Source organism: Lissotriton helveticus, chromosome 11, assembly GCF_964261635.1.
Source record: "Lissotriton helveticus chromosome 11, aLisHel1.1, whole genome shotgun sequence".
NCBI classification, from domain to species: Eukaryota; Metazoa; Chordata; class Amphibia; order Caudata; family Salamandridae; genus Lissotriton; species Lissotriton helveticus.
In genome coordinates, this window is record NC_136072.1 from 886,126,076 (window position 1) to 886,145,868 (window position 19,793).

The 19,793-nt window shown below is 45.0% G+C and overlaps 2 protein-coding genes across 2 annotated transcripts in view; one reads left to right on the forward strand and one right to left on the reverse strand.

The window, feature by feature from the left end:
* Positions 1 to 5,438, forward strand: part of WSB2 (WD repeat and SOCS box containing 2) — a 366,828-nt gene extending 361,390 nt beyond the window's left edge. Inside the window, exon 11 of the mRNA XM_078667115.1 lies at positions 5,424 to 5,438. The gene's annotated coding sequence lies outside the window, so the exon portion shown is untranslated. The remainder of the gene's footprint in view (positions 1 to 5,423) is intronic.
* RFC5 (replication factor C subunit 5) overlaps positions 1 to 19,793 on the reverse strand; it is a 149,758-nt gene that overhangs the window by 12,134 nt on the left and 117,831 nt on the right. Inside the window, exon 10 of the mRNA XM_078667118.1 lies at positions 6,399 to 6,453. Coding sequence (XP_078523244.1) covers positions 6,399 to 6,453 — 55 coding nt within the window. The remainder of the gene's footprint in view (positions 1 to 6,398; positions 6,454 to 19,793) is intronic.

The window sequence follows — 19,793 nt, forward strand, 5'->3', positions numbered from 1 at the left end:
TGGTGTCCCTAACAGCACAACATATCTTAGTGATCATCCTAAAATAGGAGATGATAATATTTATAATGACGATATCAATAATGACGAAGAGGCTTCGGACATTCTGGACGAATATGTCCTTGATTTAGATGACGATATCGACCAAGAATTTAAATCACAATCCAACCAAGCAGATCCTCCTTCATCTTCTAAAGACAGTATCACCAATCCTTTAGGGGAAGAAATGTTCTCTCCGCTGAATATTAGACACCGGAGAAGCTCTGAATGGTGGCCTCAGGAACATGTGACTAAATTTATTAGAAAATGGCTGAGAAACCTTTTGGAAAGGGATACCAGAAATATGCTCAGAGCTGAATGCTCAAGACCGACTATTCCGGACAAAGCATGCCAAACACCTAACTTAGATCCGGAATTGATCAAATTTCTTTTTAAACTTGGCAGAGACCCAAGAAAAGGCATGGAGAGATCACTGAAAGGTTGCCAGGATTGCGTTTTAGATATCCTGGGTCCTCTATCCAGAATTATCGACTCTGCCGAAGATAGTCATATTAACAGCACACCCCTTGATGCCAACTTAATTAGGGGATGGAGCCAAAGGGCAATGATCCTTCTTGGTAACGCCAACGCCAGCCTTAACGCTGAAAGGAGAAGAGTAGTCCATACCAAAATTAGCCCGAAACTCTCCGATATGGCTGACAAAGAACCATCTCAGAATCCCAAAGGGTTACTTTTTGGAAAAGATCTAATCCAGTCTCTTGGCAAATACGTTTCCACTTTTACAGCTCTGGACAAAGTCAAACAAAATATGAAAAAGTTTCCAACTCCAACATTTTTGGACGGGCCGGAAGAAGGGGCCTTTCTTCCGGCCGCTTCAACTAAAGGCCCTAATCAGGAGTCCGTTCTTTTGGTAGAGGATACCAAGGTTCAAATCCTCAACAATTTTACCCACAAAGAGTGAGAGGCCCTCGCAACAGAGGCTTCAGATCACGTGGATCCACCAACTTAAACAACCCACAAAGTGAGTATTATACCCCTTCTCTCCCTATCCCTCCTTTCCCCCAAAAGGTGGGAGGGCGTCTCAGGTTCTTTTTTCAAAACTGGAAATTAATTACTCGGGATCCTTGGGTTATAGACACTGTCAAGTGTTTCAAGATAGACTTTACAGAAATCCCTACTCAATCCTTCTTTCCAAAGGATATAGACCATCAAAAAATTGTAGAAGAGGAGATTTAGTCTACGCTCAAGAAAGGAGCTATAATGGACGTTTCTCTGGAAGCAATGAGATTTACAAGTACTCTTTTCCTTGTAGAGAAAAAAGAGAAAGGCTGGAAACCAGTTATAAATCTCAGACACCTAAACAAATACCTAGTCTACAGGCACTTCAAGAAGGAAAGGACTCTAGTACGTTTCGTCATGGGGTAGGAACACCTGGTGAGTGTGTTCATGAAGCCCTTACCCACCAACCTAGTTGGTGGCATGCTTCATCATCGGGCCCACCCAGTGACACCTAGCGTGTCCCGGGTGTGCTTCAACGCCTGATTACAGCGGAGCAGGTATGTTGCTGAGTGTGCGGTGAAGAGTGTTATGAAGGTGATGTTAAAACGGCTTGGCGGGGGTCCCAGTACCCAAGGGTAAATTAAACTCTAATACCTGGGCCTCCGTCAGCGGTTAAAAATAAGGCTGTTGGATGTTAGAGGCGAGTTACGACCTCCCACATCCGGTGGTGGGTCAACATGTTTCAGCCAGTGCCTTATGTATATGCTGGCTTTCTTCAGGACCTAAATTAAAAAGTGATTGTGATTAAACTAGTGGGTGTGTAATTCAGACTATGTGTATACACGCCCTAAAGTGTTTATCTATGTGTGAGAGGGGGATTCCCTTCTCAAAACACGCTAGTTTTCGCAGTTTTTGACCTCAAGGTTGAGAGGTGGCAGGGGGTTGACCAGCTTTTCTGGGCAGAGCCTGCTCTGGACCTGTAGTGCTTCCTTCGCACACCGGTATGCGAAGGAGGCACTACAGGTCCAGAGCAGGCTCTGCCCAGAAAAGCTGGTCAACCCCCTGCCACCTCTCAACCTTGAGGTCAAAAACTGCTAAATCTAGCGTGTTTTGAGAAGGGAATCCCCCTCTCACACATAGATAAACACTTTAGGGCGTGTATACACATAGTCTGAATTACACACCCACTAGTTTAATCACACTCACTTTTTAATATAGGTCCTGAAGAAAGCCAGCATATACATAAGGCACTGGCTGAAACATGTTGACCCACCACCGGATGTGGGAGGTCGTAACTCGCCTCTAACATCCAACAGCCTTATTTTTAACCGCTGACGGAGGCCCAGGTATTAAAGTTTAATTTACCCTTGGGTACTGGGACCCCCGCCAAGCCGTTTTAACATCCCCTTCATAACACTCTTCACCACACACTCAGCAACATACCTGCTCCGCTGTAATCAGGCGTTGAAGAACACCCGGGACAAGCTAGGTGTCACTGGGTGGGCCCGATGATGAAGCATGCCACCAACTAGGTTGGTGGGTGAGGGCTTCATGAACACACTCACCAGGTGTTCCTACCCCATGACGAAACGTACTAGAGTCCTTTACTTTTAGTAAATTTCGTAAATACTTGAGCTAGTCTCCTTTTAATTAAATCATATATAACCCCGGGGATAAGGACTAGCTTTCTGGTCCTCTCTCTTTTTTGATAACGCATACTTCAAGAAGGAAGGCATCCATCTGTTAAGGGATCAACTTCTAGAAAGAGATTGGCTAGTAAAACTAGACTTAAAAGATGCCTATTTTATAATTCAAATGGCCATGATTCACCAACCTTTCCTTCAGTTCCTGTGGAAGAACAACCTTTATCAGTTTCAAGTCCTACCATTCGGGCTGTCGTCTGCCCCTTGGTGTTTCACCAAGGTTATGAGAACTGTTGCTTCTTCCTTAAGAGAGGTGCATTCGTCTAATTGTCTATCTAGACAACATCCTTATTTTGTCGCAAGACCATTCTCAGATACTCCTAGATCTAAAGACTGTAATGGATCTGTTAGAAAGTCCAGGATTTATAACAAACAAAGAAAAATCAATACTGTTTCTCTCCAAAACTATGGAATTCCTAGGTTTCTTGGTGGATAAAACAAAGGGTCTCCTTCTACCTTCAAAGAAAATTACCAAGATCAGGAAGGAGATAAGACATGTCCTGAAACAAGAAAATCTTACCCTAAAAGAACTAGCGAGGTTGCTAGGTATGTTGTCCTCCTACATTCAAGCTATCTTCCAAGGTCCCCTAAATTATCGAGCTCCTCAAAGAGTAAAAGCGAGAGCTCCGAGATTTGGCCTTTAGTACGAAGATCTAATTACCCTAGATCAAGAAGCCAGATCAGAACTAGCCTGGTGGCTAGAGAACCAAGATGCTTGGAATGGCAAAGCAATGTTTGGCTTTATACCAGAGTTTGTTTTGGAATCAGATGCGAGCCTCCATGGTTGGGGTGCTTGTCTACACGACCAGAATAAGGGCGGTATTTGGTCGGAAGAGGAGTGCTTTCACCACATGAACTTCTTAGAACTGACAGTTGGTCTTTACGCCTTAATGAGCTTCAGACACTCTCTCCACGGCAGATCAGTTGTCCTGAAGATGGACAATATGTCCGCTGTTGCCTACATAAATAGTATGGGAGCTACCAAATTTCCAGATCTCTCAAATTTAGCCAAAAAACTTTGGATGTTCTGCCTGGAACACAAGATCGCTCTGAGAGCAGAATATCTACCGGGGAAGTCAAACATCTCAGTGGATTGGAACTCAAGGTTTCTTTTGGATTACAGCGACTGGAAACTCAATATTTCCATATTCCAGGGTCTCAACAATATTGGGGGTCCCCTAGAAATATACCATTTCGCAAGCAGACTGACTTTTCAGTTGGAGAAGTACTTCAGTTCGATGCCCGACCAGGGTGCTCTCGCTGTAAATGCCTTTCTCCAGTCTTGGAAAGGAATAAAAGCCTACGCCTTCCCTCCATTTGCCATGATCCAGAGAGTTCTTCAGAAAGTGATACAAGACCAATGTTGCCTCGTTCTGATAACTCCCTTCTGGCCTTCCCAAGCCTGGTTCCCCACCAATCTGGAACTAGCCTGCAACACTTCTTTCCTAATTCCTTACCAAGATTATCTTCTCACAGACGTAGATGGACAAGGTCTCCCCCTAATCCTGAACGGGAATTTTAACCTTCTTGCCTGGATAGTGTCAGAAGATCCAATCAAATCTCAGGACTTTCGTCAATGGCTGCCACACTCCTCGCTGAGTCTTGGGCCCCCGGGACTCACTACAGATACAACAACATATGAAGAAGATGGGCACATTGGAGCGTGGAAAGAAATGTGGATTCCTTGCAGGCTCCTATCTTTGAGGTAGTAAACTTCCTGGTTGAACAATTCGAAAGGGGTCACACCTATAGATCCATTAACTGTTATAGATCGGCTATCTCTGCTGGTCATTCCCTTGTGAATGGTAAAACTGTAGGCAAGAATGTCATTGTTTGTAGAGTTATGAAGAGTATTCGTTTGAGGAGACCTCCTAAGCCCAAATATGATTCTCTTTGGGATGTTAAACTAATTCTAGACCTTTTCTCGAACTGGTCCGATAATTCCCAGCTAAATAGGAAATTACTATCCTTTAAGCTTGCTACATTACTTTTTTTAATTTCCTGCAGAAGAGTTTCTGATGTCAAAGCTCTTAAAATCTCCAATAGATCCTACAATATCTTTGGTGTCAATTTTGAGCTAATTATAAGGAGAACCAAGACTATGTCTGATTCTATCTTTTACCCTCGTTTTGATTTATTTCCCAAACTTTGTGTGGTAGACCGCATGAGAGAATACGATCGCAGAATGTCTATCCTTCGTGCCTTAGGTGAGAATCAGCTACTTATTTATTTTGTTAAACTCCATAAAGGTATATCTTCAACTTCTATTGCTAGATGGTTCAAAACTGTTATGAATCTAGCAGGTATTGATCTAAAGAAGTTCCAAGCTCACTCGATCAAAGGAGCTATGGCCAGTAAATCTTTCTGGTCTGGAGGTAAGTTAGACGATATTCTAAAAGCTGCTGATTGGTCTAATACGAACACCTTTGCAAGGCATTACTGCATACCTATTGAACACATGTCTTAACATAGTCTTACAGAGCTACCAACATGCATTATGTAGCCTCTGTTCATGTAATGAAATTGCGATTCTCCTATTACCATGACTAGAGAATCTGGATTCATTAAAGACACTTTACTGATTATGCCTTATTTTACATATTTCGTTATATGTACTTCCAATTATATTTTAGCCTGTTTATGAATTGTTCTTTATTATTATTTGCATCGTGTTCTATTTTCCTTTCTTTCCTTTCGGAAATACAATTTTTCTTTCTTTTTCAGGTAATTCCTCATAACTTAATCATCAACCTCCTTTTCTTCATTTGACTTTTGTTTGGAAGATTTAAAGTTTTTGACATTTTATATCATTTGAAAGTTTTCAAGTTTGGACTTTTGCTCTACTTCATCTCATTTAAAAGAGGCAGATTGTTGTTGGCTCATGCCTATTATATGTTACTGGTGTTCTGGAACCTTTGCTTTATGATGTATGCGGCTGCTTGGAGACTGCATTAAAAGTGTTATGCATAATGTCAGCCTATGTGTCTTTAATGAAATCCGGATTCTCTAGTCATGGTATTAGGAGAATCACAACTCTCACTCCTCTTTAAAATAGTCACGCTTCACCTACCGTACCTTGCACCAAACTAAATGGTCTAAGGTATAAAATAAATATATTTAATTTTAAACTGTTTAACCTATTTCAGTTATACATCATCTTCTAAATGTGTAGCTTTTACAATAGTTTAGAAACAAAAACAAGGTTGCCAACACTTGATGTTATGGACTCCTGAAAAAAAGATATCAACATATAATGTGTCTGAAAAATATGTCTGGAGATGCTTACTAAGCTTGCCAGCTAGCTTGTAAACGTTATGGAGTTGTACTTCTGTAGGGGAACCTAAACATGTACAAAGGGCATGGTATGTATAAGAAATCAGAGGTGAAAATCTTCAATGTATTTTCCTGTAATTCCATGTTGGCTAACACACCCAAAAGTTGCACATCCATGGTGGCTAGAAGTCGACTACTAAGAAGATCTGCTGCATAACTGACCGAAAAAGGTAAACTATTTCTCCGACGTTTCCTCTGCATTGTTTGGATGTGTCCTTAGATCCCTATTGCTATTGTTCCAGTGCACCATCAACATGGTATAAATGGTAGTTGAATAACAGTGTAGGATCGCCTTAGAGCTCAATTATGAATACAAGTGGCCTAGGCTTTCCTTTCAATTATGTTCGAGTAAATAAAACTACTCACTCTATATCTGCCATCTTGCTCAGTAAATGTATTCGAACGGAAGCTGGAAAATCAACTGTAAAAAGAAAGAAAAAGTCGGAAATGAACATTAGGGAACAATCTTTTCTCTTGCTATGGCAGACAGATTAAATGTACACGTTATGCATACTTGACTTGTCTTTTACAATATGAGTTCTGTTTTACAATTCAAGTGTTCCCGTAAATGTTATAACTGTAAATAAAATGTTTAGAAAAGGTAGAGTACATACCACAAAAATACCATTGTCCAATCTGAATAGCCTAATTGTCGCAATTGAATGTCTGCATCTCCACACCAGTCAAACACAGTATTAATAGTAAATTACTCACGTTTCTGTAAATACCAACTTAATGATAGAACCTAAAACAATGATCGTTGGAAAGCTGTGTAATGATGTGCAAAACATGTAGGTAACTTTAGGTCGGTCTGGTCTCCAGGCACAGTATTTATTTTAATTTTAACCCCGTTTCAAAATGGGAGGAGTAACAGACGAACCAGAAACGAGGCATTTAAATGGGTAATCAAGCTATTGTTCTATTGCATTTCAGAAAATACATTTTTATAAATTACTTCAACTATAGCACCTTCCTTTAACATTGACAACATTGCCACAAGAGGGCAGCATTGGACATTAAATGAAGTAACTTATCTTGCAACAAAATGTTTACGTGCGTGAACTAAAGAAAAAAACAAGCAATGACAACAGGTACGGCTGTGATGCGGCAATACATGCAAACAGAAGCATACACAAATATGAACGTAGCACCAGCGTTGCCAGCTTTGGGAATAATAGCCACAGCTTTGTAAACGAAGGCAAACAAGCGTTGGAATAACCAATAGGCCTCGCATTTGGGACCATATAAGTGTTTAGCCATGCAACAGTTGGTGTTGTTGCACCAAGGATATTCTTCTGTATAACTAAATACTTATAGGGTCAAAAAAGCAAGACCTATTGGCTATGCCAATGCTGGTTTGTTTTTTGTTGCTGTTTTATTCAAGTTGCCAGGTCTACAATAGCTGGACATGGTTTTTGTTAACAGTTCTTTGCATCAAATGAACTTGTTTTCATTGCTCTGAATGTTGTTTCCATTCTGGTTGTAGGAAGCAGTCATTCCCGGGGGTGTGGGGGCTGCCCATGCGCCGAACTTTGCAAATGAGAAAAAGCCTGGTGCAGACGCAAGTGTGGAGTGAGTGAGCCCCAGGCAGCATGACTCACTCACACAGGAGTTCATGCACTGCACCTGCATACTCAGCATAGTTTAAGGAAACTCGACCCACTCCGAGCCAGGCATCGCACACATATTTATCAAGAAACTCCGAGAAGAGCCTGCCTGCTGCACGGACGGCTGCACTGACGGCTGGTGGTGTGTGTGCCTGGTGAAAGAGTGCACTGACGGCTGGTGGTGTGTGTGCTCGGTGAAAGCGTGCACGGACGGCTGGTGGTGTGTGTGCCCGGTGGAAGTGTGCACGGATGGCTGGTGGTGTGTGTGCCTGGTGGAAGTGTGTGCCTGGTGGAAGCGTGTGCCGGTGGCTGGTGGTGTGTGTGCCTGGTGGAAGTGCGCACCGATGGCTGGTGGTGTGTGGGTGCCTGGTGAAAGCATGCACTGACGGCTGGTGGTGTGTGCCTGGTGGAAGCGTGCACTGACGGCTGGTGGTGTGTGCCTGGTGGAAGCGTGCACTGACGGCTGGTGGTGTGTGCCTGGTGGAAGAGTGCAGTGATGGCTCGTGGTGTGTGCCCCTGGTGGAAGCATGCACGGACGGCTGGGGGTGTGTGTGCCGGGTGGAAGCGTGCACCGACAGCTGGTGGTGTGTGTGCCTGGAGGAAGCGTGCACTGACAGCCGGTGGTGTATATGCCTGGTGGAAAAGCGTGCACTGACAGCTGGTGGTGTGTGTGACTGGTAAAAAAGCGTGCACTGACAGCTGGTGGTGTGTGTGACTGGTAAAAAAGCGTGCACTGACGTCTGGTAGTGTGTGTGCCTGGTGTAAAAGCAGGCACTGACGGCTGGTGGTGCGTCTGCCTGGTGGAAAAGTGTGCACTGACTGCTGTGTGTGCCCGGCGGAAGTGTGCACTGATGGCTGGTGGAGTGTGTGCCTGGTGGAAGCGTGCACGGACGGCTGGTGGTGTGTGTGCCTGGTGGAAGCGTGCACTGACGGCTGGTGGTGTGTGTACCTGGTGGAAGCGTGCACTGACGGCTGGTGGTGTGTGTGGCTGGTGGAAGCGTGCGCTGATGGTGTATGTGCCTGGTGAAAGCGTGCACGGAGGACTGATGGTGTGTGTGCCTGGTGGAAGCAGGAGCATACACAGCAATGGAAGACAAATGAAACTGACGAAGGGGGAGAAGCGAGAGAGGAGCGCGATTACAGCAATAAAAACACTGATGGCAGCTGTACACGCGCTCGTAAATTCAAGATGGAGGCCAGCAAAAGCCTCTGGTAGCACTTTTAAAAGCCACTTACTAAATGTCTCGAAAAGACAGCATGTGCGGTCTCTGGGGAGACCAAAAAAACAGATCAAAGACATAGGAGGCACAGAAAGCGACAGGTGGCACAGACACACAACTCCAATAACCAGTGCATAGGCACTTGCACATGGCAGGACATTAAAACCAAACCTACTGGCTTTGTTAATGCTTCTTAAGGTGCGTGAGATTTCAAGATGTTATCGTTGGTGCTTCCTGTTTAGCTCGTCCAGGATGTCTTAGGTGATAGCTAAAACCCGTGATTGGCAGGTGGGGACGCAATGAGGTGGGAGAATATAGGACGTTGTAGTGAAGGTTAAATCTTTGTCAGGCAGGGAAAGGGAGATCAACAAATACGCTGTTGCAACAGTTGAGTCTGTAAAGGAAAAAAAGCAAAGGCGGTCCCCTTTACTATCCAATCTCGGACAGGGGGAAAGAGCAATGAAATGACAAAGTCCCTAGCACAAAGGTCATACAGGTACAGGGATATTGTGGTTGTCAGGAGCTCATAAGAAGCATACACATAAACCAACAGTGTCAGAAAAACATATAAAAACAATTTCAATGCAAAAAAGGCCCAAAAATGTTTTTCATAAAAATATCTCATTTATTCCAAACATGACTATTAAATATTCATATCATTATTATAAAAACAAAATCATATTAAAATCATTTCCCAGAACCGAAAGGTTCAAAGGAGAACAGTTGTTGACGCAGCGTTTCGGTATTATGCTTTAAAACACCTTCATCAGGACCGTTATTCTAAATACGAGGAACATACAATTAATTGACAATTCTGAATATATTTTTCTTTTTCTTATACATTTCTATACAAGGATTTCTAACACAAACATAGTAATACAGGAAGTTTACAAGTCATTGTGGCGTATTATCAACATTACAATTTTTCAAAGAAAAGGATGTACTTGTGTTAAAGCTATCTACATAGTTTAAATGACAACCGCAATCTAATCCCTATCTTAAGAGTATTGTATAGTATAAGTATATCTATACATTCTTTAAAGAGTTTATTCAGTATTCCTATATGGGAAACATACCCAAGTATCACATGCAGGGTGTGCCAAAGGGGATGTCCTAAGTTTCTTTCTTTTGTATAATTATAGTGACATCCCATGTGCACAGCATTAAGGGAAAATAAATCTTCTTATCTGGATGACTGCCTTAGAGGTAAAAAGTGTCACCATCAGGATTTTTAATAATAATAAGGATATCTGTATCTTTACTTATATGTAGTTGAATGAATTACCTTTATTCAATCAAGAACCAGCATAAGTTAATATGTGCTGGAGCCACCGATCTCTTCGAATTAAAAACAGGTTCTGAAAATAGTTAGTCAGAAAAAAGACCAATAAATACGGGGCATGCTAGTAATATGGACCTCATTATTATGCCAAAAGTTTTGCAGTTGGAGCCTTACCGGTATAACAAATCTTAGCCACGCAAACTGTTGCAGAAGGTAAAATTAGCGACTTGACTACATGCGTAATAGTCAGGGGAAATCCTCCTGAGGGGGGGGGGTCTATTGATGCGACCACCTGTAACCAATATAAACGTTCAATTAATTTATTCCCTCTTTGTCACAGTAGCCTAGCTTTCAAAGCTTTTTTAAATGATCTAATCGCGTGTGTAATGTCACATTGTATTTAATCGGTTTGAGTATTAATCTTTGAACACCTTGTGAGCGCACGGCTACTCGAGCACTGAACATGGGCTCTTCCAAAGCGTGCACGAACCGTTGAATATTAAAACAGGGTTGCCAGTTTGGAAGCAAAAGGCTACTGTTTTCTAAATGTTTCCTTGTAATAAAGTAGACAACGGTAGCCATTACGCGCTATGCAGAGCTAAAGAGCAGAGCGACATTCTATTACACAAAGTAAATACTTGTTATAAATGAGAAGGTCCTGTTCTGTTACATCTAATAACTGCAAACTACTTTAAACGCGGTAAAAACACTCGAGTAGCAGTGCGCTCACGAAGTGTTCAAAGATGAATACGCAAATCGATTAAATAGCTGCTTTTTACAATGTGACATTACACACGCGATTAGATAATTTCAAAAAGCTCTGAAAGCTAGGCTACTGTGACAAAGAGGGAATAAATTCATTGAACGTTTATATTGTTTACAGGTGGTCGCATCAATAGACCCCCCCTCAGGAGGATTTCCCCTGAATATTACGCATGTTGTCAAGTCGATAATTTTACCTTCGGCAATCGTTTGCGTGTCCAAGATTTGTTATACCAGTAAGGCTCCAACTGCAAACCTTTTGGCATAATAATGAGGTCAATATTACTAGCATGCCCCGTATTTATTGGTCTTTTTTCTGACAAACTATTTTCAGAACCTGTTTTTAATTCGAAGAGATCGGTGGCTCCAGCACATATTAACTTATGCTGGTTCTTGATTGAATAAAGGTAATTCATTCAACTACATATAATAAAGATTCAGATATCATTATTATTAAAAATCCAGATGGTGACACTTTTTACTTCTAAGGCAGTCATCCAGATAAGAAGATTTATTTTCCCTTAATGCTGTGCACATGGGATGTCACTAGAATTATACAAAAGAAAGAAACTTAGGACATCCCCTTTGGCACACCCTGCATGTGATACTGAGGTATATTTCCCATATAGGAATACTGAATAAACTCTTTAAAGAATGTATAGATATACTTATACTATACAATACTCTTAAGATAGAGATCAGATTGCAGTTGTCATTTAAACTATGTAGATAGCTTTAACACATGTACATCCTTTTCTTTGAAAAATTGTAATGTTGATAATACGCCACAATGACTTGTAAACGTCCTGTATTACTATGTTTGTGTTAGAAATACTTGTATAGAAATGTATAAGAAAAAGAAAAAATATATTAAGAATTGTCAATTAAATGTATGTTCCTTGTATTTAGAATAACGGTCCTGATGAAGGTGTTTTAAAGCATAACACCTAAACGCTGCGTCAACAACTGTTCTCATTTGAACCTTTTGGTTCTTGGAAACGATTTTAATATGATTTTGTTTTTAAAATAATGATATGAATATTTAATTGTCATGTTTGGAATAAATTAAATATTTTTATCAAAAACATTTTTGGGCCTTTTATGTTTTGCATTGAATTTTTTATATATGTTTTTCTGACACTGTTGGCATATGTGTATGCTTCTTATGAGCTCCTGACAACTACAATATCCCTGTAACTGTATGACCTTTGTGCTAGGGACTTTGTCATTTCATTGAGTCTGTAAAGGACTCAGTCGTTCAAAGCCCTGGCTCAATGAAGGAGATATTATGGACAGATCTTGGGATTGTTTAGAACCAGATATCTGTCAGCCTTAGATTTCTGACTGCTCCTCTGATGAGGGCTGGTTGGGGGCTAATATTCCCTCAGCCAAACTCCATGCCAGGAGCAGTACTGCGTCACAGCAGTGGCTGGTCTACCATGGGACAAAGGCCGGAAACATTGATCAGGTCTGAGCAACTAGTGCTTTCAGGGTCTGGCTGGAAGACGGCTGCTGCTTTCACTGTATGCAAGTGCTTAAGCGGTGTAAACAGAGTGAGTAGCGCTACAGTGTGCAAGTCCGGCTCAACCACAGAGTCCCTTCCTCCAGGAAACTGATCAGTTTTCATAAGATATCTATCAGTTGCATTATTGTTAGTGTTTCGGGGCCCATTGTGCAATAGGCACTGAAAGGAAAAAATCTTAAATTCCATTCCAATACAATTAAAGCCAATCACAAGTCTTTAGTATACAGGTTTTCCATCATATCATGCCAAAGTGCATTTTCAAATCTCTGCAAATGTAATTTTTTCCAAATATCTCGTATGTATCCACACATACGGCCCATAGCACTTAATTCCAGTAAAATATACAGGTGGTGCGTGTTTTGTGGACTTGGGGCGAGGTGGTCCAACTGGCCATATCCACTCCTTTCTGATTTTCTTCCCAGTACATATCCTTGCTCCCATAGTACGTTTTGTAGAGCAGTACGTTTTAGGGACTCTCCTCCATTCATACTATAGAAAGATTATTATTATTATTTTTTATTTTTTTTTATTAAAAGAAGAAAAAACAAAGTAAAAGGCAAAAAGGGAACAGTGTACATGGACATGTGTTCACATAGGAGGACACCTAGGCACGATTTTATACAACAGATCAATAGTACATATTATGAGGGAGGGGGGGGCAGCGGGGAAACAAATTTAAAGGATAACAAAAAGCACACAATACATGGAATGCCGGATCAGAGGGACAGAGTGATTGTCCACGAACGGGGGGGCACAGATTTCCACGGTATGCGTTCCATTGGCTCCAGATACTATTCCATTTTCGAGGTTTGCCCCGCGCCACATACACAGTCTTCTCTCTGAACATACACCAGTCCATATTCTCCTTCCACACCGATACCGTGGGCGGGCGCTGGGAACCCCACAACTGCACTACATCACTTTTGACAATCATATTCCCAAGGGTCGCCCACTGCGTCTGGGCCACACTATAATCATTCGGCTCCCACACATTCAACAGGCAGCGCCTGGCCTCGGGCTGCAGTACCACTCCCGTGACTCTACCCATCACTGCATGCACATTATTCCAGAACTGCACCACCTCCGGACACTCCCAAAGTATATGGAGGAAAGTTCCAAGCATCCCACAACCACGCTTACATAACCCGTCCGAGGAATAACCCATGCGAATCAAGTGCGGACCAGTAATATATACACGATGTAAGATTTTGAGCTGAACGAAACGGAGACGGGCAGGAATCGCGACTTCCTTAGGAGAGGATAATGCAGCCTGCCAATCCTCGTCGTCCAGCTCCAATCCATTGCCGGTCCAGACCTCCCTGAGACGCACTAACAGATCCACTCGGGTGTTGATCAACTTCTGATACATCAGGGAAATGGTACTGTCAGGGACATGACCGTCAAGGATCCTATCTTCAATGGGGGAGGACTCGGGGACGACAGTACCCGCAGGGAGAACCGAACTCAAGGCATGGTGAATCTGTGTATATCGGAAGAATTCCCTGTCACTCAATTCATATTCTGTCTTTAGTGCCGCAAAGGTCTTGATTTTGCCCTTGACCCAAAGATCGCCCATGCAGCTAATACCAATCAAATCCCATTTTTCAAACCCTTTCGTTTTACAGAGACATCCCAACCTTTCAGAGGCATATAAGGGGGTCGCACGAGTCAATCGATCTTCCCAACCCACTGACGCATTCGCAGCATGCCACACGCGTACAGCAATCTTGGTAGGTCCTGATAAATCCTTGCCCGCCGTCTTGGAATAGAGCGCCCTCCTGTAGTCCCCACCCGGTAGCAAATACTTATCCATCTCGAACGCCGGGTTAGGAGCGGGCGCATATGTCGCATGATTGATCGCACTCAGTTGCGAGGCCCAATAGTAACGCCTAATATCCGGCAACGCTATACCCCCATCGTACCATGGAAGAGTGAGTTTAGCGAGGGAAATACGCGAACGTCCATCCCAAATTAACCGTCTCTGCAGGCTCTCAACCTCCCTAAAGTAGCTCGCCGGAATAATATCGAACGTATTCTGAAGCGCCAACAAACAAAACGGCAGGGCCATCATTTTAAAAAGGGCCGCGCGGCCGAGCGGTGATAGCGGCAGCCCGCGCCAGCGCACAACGTCGAGTCTCAATCTTTGAAGGGGGGGGGGGCAGATTATGTTCGTAGCGAGCCGCAGGGTCTAAAGATATAAAAATCCCCAGGTACTTAAAGCCCGTCTGAGAGACCCGAATGGGGCATCTGCGAGGCAAGGGAGGAAGACCGCCCGAGAGCACGTATACACAGGATTTAGCCCAGTTGATAACAAGGCCCGAATTTTTCCCAAACAAAGTGAGCACATCGAACAAAACATTCAGAGATTTTCGAGGGGACGTAAGGTACAATAAAATATCATCCGCGTAGAGCGAGACGCGATCCTCCAAGTCCGGGGACAACTGGATCCCCTTAAGCGAGGGCTCCCAACACAACCAGGCAGCCAGCGGCTCAAGGGCGAGCGCGAAAAGCAGTGGTGACAATGGGCAGCCCTGTCGCGTGCCCCTCCCGAGAACAAAAGAGGCTGAGACCCGACCATTCACGACCACCTGCGCCAGTGGCTCCGCGTACAAAAGTTTCACCCAGCCGATGAACCCGGGGCCGAATCCGAATTTCACAAGAGCGGCCCAAAGATAAGGCCACTCAAGAGTATCGAAGGCCATCGTAGCATCCAAGGAAGCCAAGATGGCCGGCTCATGAAGAGACGCCACCCTCGCGAGAACACCGCAAGCGCCGCAGGTTGAGCGCCGTGTTACGGTGCGGGATGAAACCGGACTGATCCGGATGGACCAGATCACGGATAACGTTCGTCAGGCGGTTAGCTAATACCTTAGCCAGAATTTTCGGTTCAACGTTTAGAAGCGAGATCGGTCTATAAGATGAACAGCGATCCCATGGCTTCCCTTCCTTGTGGATCACTACGATAGTAGCAAGACGCTGGTCACGTGGGAGGGAGCCAAAGTCGCGGGACTCTAGAAACATATCACAAAGATATGGAGCCAGTTTGTCTGGGCACAATTTATACAGTTCAATGGGCAGACCATTAGGACCCATGGACTTGCCAGAGCGGATTGAACGAATGGCGGTAGCCACCTCATCAGCCGACAGCACCGCGTCCATCAGATCCCTGTCAGCCGCAGACAGGCAGGGCAAAGTGATATCGCGAAGCAACAAATGAGAGTCAGCCTCCGGTCTGTCAGAGACCGGAGTATACACAGTTTGGAAGTGTTCCGCAAAGCATTCAACAATCACAGCCGGGTCAGTCACGCACACTCCGTCCAGGATCTCAATCACAGGAACTACACGACTCGCCCTTTCTTTCTTGTCCAGCCACGCAATCAATTTACCCGCCTTATCCCCAACATCATACAGTCTGCCCTGCTGTTACCTGCTCATGACCTTTGCAGCATCAGTAACCAGGGCCTTATAATCCAATTGTTTGAGGCTAAGGGAATGGAGTTTGGCACGGGACACTCCGCGCTCCAAGTCACTCTCCAGTGCGGTTATCTCCGCCTCCAGACGGACCACCTCTTCATGCTTACTGTTCTCGGCGGTGGCGATCAAAGAAAGAGCCTGCCCACGTATCACAGTCTTAAACGCCTCCCACAACGATACAGCAGATGACACAGACCCCACATTTTCTACAAAATAATGATCAAGGGATTTCACCAATTCGGTACGGGTCTTGGGATTGCGAAAAAACCAGGGGTTTATAGGGGCGACCCGTCCCTCATTACTCATAGTAGTATCCATGCTAAGCCAGACTGGGGAGTGGAGGGATATGCCCCGGGCGAGGTGCCTCACCCCCCTACGGAGGACAGCGCAGCCGGCAGCAGAATATAGTCGAGTCTGGACAGACTGCCATGGGCTCCAGAGTGAAAGGTGTATTGCGCCTGATCCGGGTGCAGTAACCTCCAACAGTCCACCAGACCAAATGTCTCCAGGAACCCACTCAACCAGGATTGCGACTTGGGGAGATCCCTGGGGGGGGGGTAGCGATCCATGGCACCGGAGACAACCGAATTGAAGTCTCCGCCTATCACCAAAATGCCCTCAGGGGGCCCCAATACTACACGCCCAAGATCAGCAAAAGTCGAGGTCTGTAGACCCGGCGGGACATAGACAGTGACAAATGAGACCGTCCTCCCCTTCCATCTACCAGTGAGAGCGGCATAGCGCCCCCTATCGTCGAGAAGCACATCATTGATTGCCAAGGGGAGGGAGGACCTAACGAGGATACCCACACCTCTAGAACCAGAGGTAAAGCCAGAGTGTGCCACAAGATTATACCCTCGCCGATTCATGGCATGGCACGTGTTCCCAACCAGATGCGTTTCCTGCAACAACACAACATCGGGGGAGAGGCGCCGCAGAAGCTGCAACACCACACCCCGTTTTATCCTGTCCCCCAACCCATTGACATTCCAACACATTAGTTTCAACCCACTAACCCCCATCCCAGAAAGATGTGCAGAGTCCACCCCACAACGAACACAATGACCCAATCAAGAAGAAATACGATACGTTGCCTTGAAAGAAACCCACAAACACCCAGGAACCCCCCACCTCCCCCCAATAGGAACCCGTTACAACGCCCCCCCACCCTGCACCCCTGCGTTAGACTCAAAATCCACCCCAACTTGCAGTGTGCCTGTCGCCCCATCATTAAACAAGTCTACGAAAAGAAACCCCTGAGGAGGAAAGAGTCCCACTCCCCCCGCCACCCTCGGGTACATAGCAATAAGACACAATAATAGAAAAATTATCGAACCCAGCCGAATAATACGTGAATGTTCAGAAATCAGGAAACATAATGTCACTCTTATTCCGATACGCCGCCCTCGGCTCCACCCGGATGCCCGGTTGAGTCAGTCTGTTTGGGGAGGGTATCCAGCTAGTCACTAACTCCATCAGGACGATCAAAGAAGAAAGTCCGGTCTTCATATTCGACACGTAGCCTGGTTGGAAAGAGCATTGCATATTTCAGGCCCAAGTCTCTCAGCCTTCGTTTCACTCCCTGAAACCCCATCCTTTGTCTCTGAACAAGCTGCGTGAAGTCCGGGTAGAAACTCACCGTCGTGTTCTCGAATTTTACGGGGCCACTTACTCTTGAGGCCTGTAGGATGATATCTCTGTACCTAAAATTGAAGATCCTGGCGATGATGGGTCTCGGCGTGGCGCCCGACTTCGGCTTTCCGCCCGGCACTCGATGGGCACGCTCCACCGCAAAGAATTTGCTCAGGCTCGTGGGGGCCAGGTGATTCAAGACGATGTCCTCAACGAGAAGATCAGTTGCCGAGGCACCAGAGGTTTCAGGGACCCGGATAAGGCGTATGTTGTTGCGCCGGGCCCTATTTTCAAAATCCTCCAGGCGATGGACCATGAGATCGTTGGAGGAACGCAAGCGTCCAACTTCCGTCTGCAGATCAGAAACATCGGTCGTGAGGCTAGAAGTCTTCAGATCCAGAGACTTGACCCTTTCATTGGTCTTCGACAAGTCAGCTCTGATCAAAGTAACATCAACTGCTACAGTGTCTATTTTGAGAGCGAGAGCCTCGTATTGCTGACCAATGGAAGTCTGCATATTGGCAATGGCGCCCATGACGTCCTGCAAAGTCAATTCGGCCAACGCAGTTGGATCGTCAGTGGGGCCCTCCAAAGCGCGACTGGCACCACCGGGGGACCCCTTGGGTTGGGTATAGCGATCCATGACGTTGGATTGAATCGGTCCCCCGCGTAGAGGCGTTTTAGTCTTCCGCTTCTCATTGTCAGGCCTGGTGGTCATGTTGAATGGTGAGCCCCGAGGGGGCCCTCGAGACCTGGTGAAAATGGCCGCTCACCCCCAGACCACTGCAAAGAACGAAGCTGGGCTGAAAGGGCAGAAGCAGCAGCTCAGCCCAACCCCTCAGAACAGTTGGCGTATAGTCAGGCAGCAGAGTTAGGCTGGACCCCGACAGGGGAGCGAGGCAATCACGCTATCAGAGTAAGCGGTGGCCCAGAAACGAAACCGAAAGTCAACTCAGGGCAACAGGGGAAACCCCTCAGGCCGCTGTTGTTCAATTACTCCCCGGCGTCTTGGTGTGCCAGCTCCCGGTGTCGCGGGCCTCCAAAACTCCGATCGGTGTATCTGCGGTTCCCGAAGTCCAAATGAAAATTTGAAAACCGCTAAGATGTCAGCTGAGGTTCATCTGCAAGTACCCGTGGTCAAAGTCAGGATATCTTTCAGGATATATGCGGAGGGCAGCGAGGGACTCGGGAGCCCTGTGCTCACGCGGCCATCCTGGATGCGCGCGTAGCTCCTCCTCCTATAGAAAGATTTTTATGTTCCGGCTTGATAGTGCAGATGTTGACAGACAATTGTGTGAGTATTACTAGAGAGGCGTTTTGGCTCGCCTCACATGCTGAGAGGCAGGAGCATATGTTTTGATTGAGCAGAAGTTGTGGACTTCACAAAAAAGTGAATGCCCTTCACGCAGCTGTGATCATTTTGTTTATTAATCAAGCTGCCTACGCTTGAACTACGTGGGGCACATTCAGCTGCCTAAGCTTGAATTTTCATGGGTAAACACGACATTGGAATGCTATTTAAGCGTATTAGATAACCAGATTATGTATGTTGTTTCTCTCAGGTAGCAGCGCGTGCGAGCACAACAGTCATTTACCTACATGGATTTTTAGGTCTGGCTTGACAGTGCAAACTTTTAAACTACATCAATATTATTCAACAGTTCTTTTCGTTTGCACAAATACATATCCACTCAGCGGCTTTTTCCCTTGCAATGCTTCACATTACAATGCAATATTCCTATAAAGCCAGTCCTATTTGGCATTACCAAAGCTTGTTTTGTCTGCGAACTCATTGGTTGCCTAGGAGTGTGTGTTTAAGACGTTCTAAGGTTCATGGGGCTTGCTGGCTTTCTTTTTCATTAAGTGAAAGAGTTTAACACTCAAACCATCAACGTCCTGAGACCTAGTTCTTATTTCATCGCTGTCCCGGTGGATGAAGAGTAGCATCCCAGCTTCTGGCTGTTTTAAGAGTCCAGACTTCCACAAGGCGACTCCGGAGCACTGGGTGATTTTATGTGCACAGCTATAGCTCTCTCAAGCCCAGTGACAACTTCTCAATTCAATTCAAAATACTCATATTAGTGTGGTCAGGTAGGGAAGGATAGCCCAGCTAGGTGGGGCGGGTGAAGATGGGGTTTAAACACCATTTTTCACATTTCAAGCACAGGTCTTAAAGGAAAGAATCCCCACCATGAAACCTCTGCTGCCAAATTGGGCAATATATAAAGCAAGGAAAATGCTGCTCTCCTGTGGAGAAAG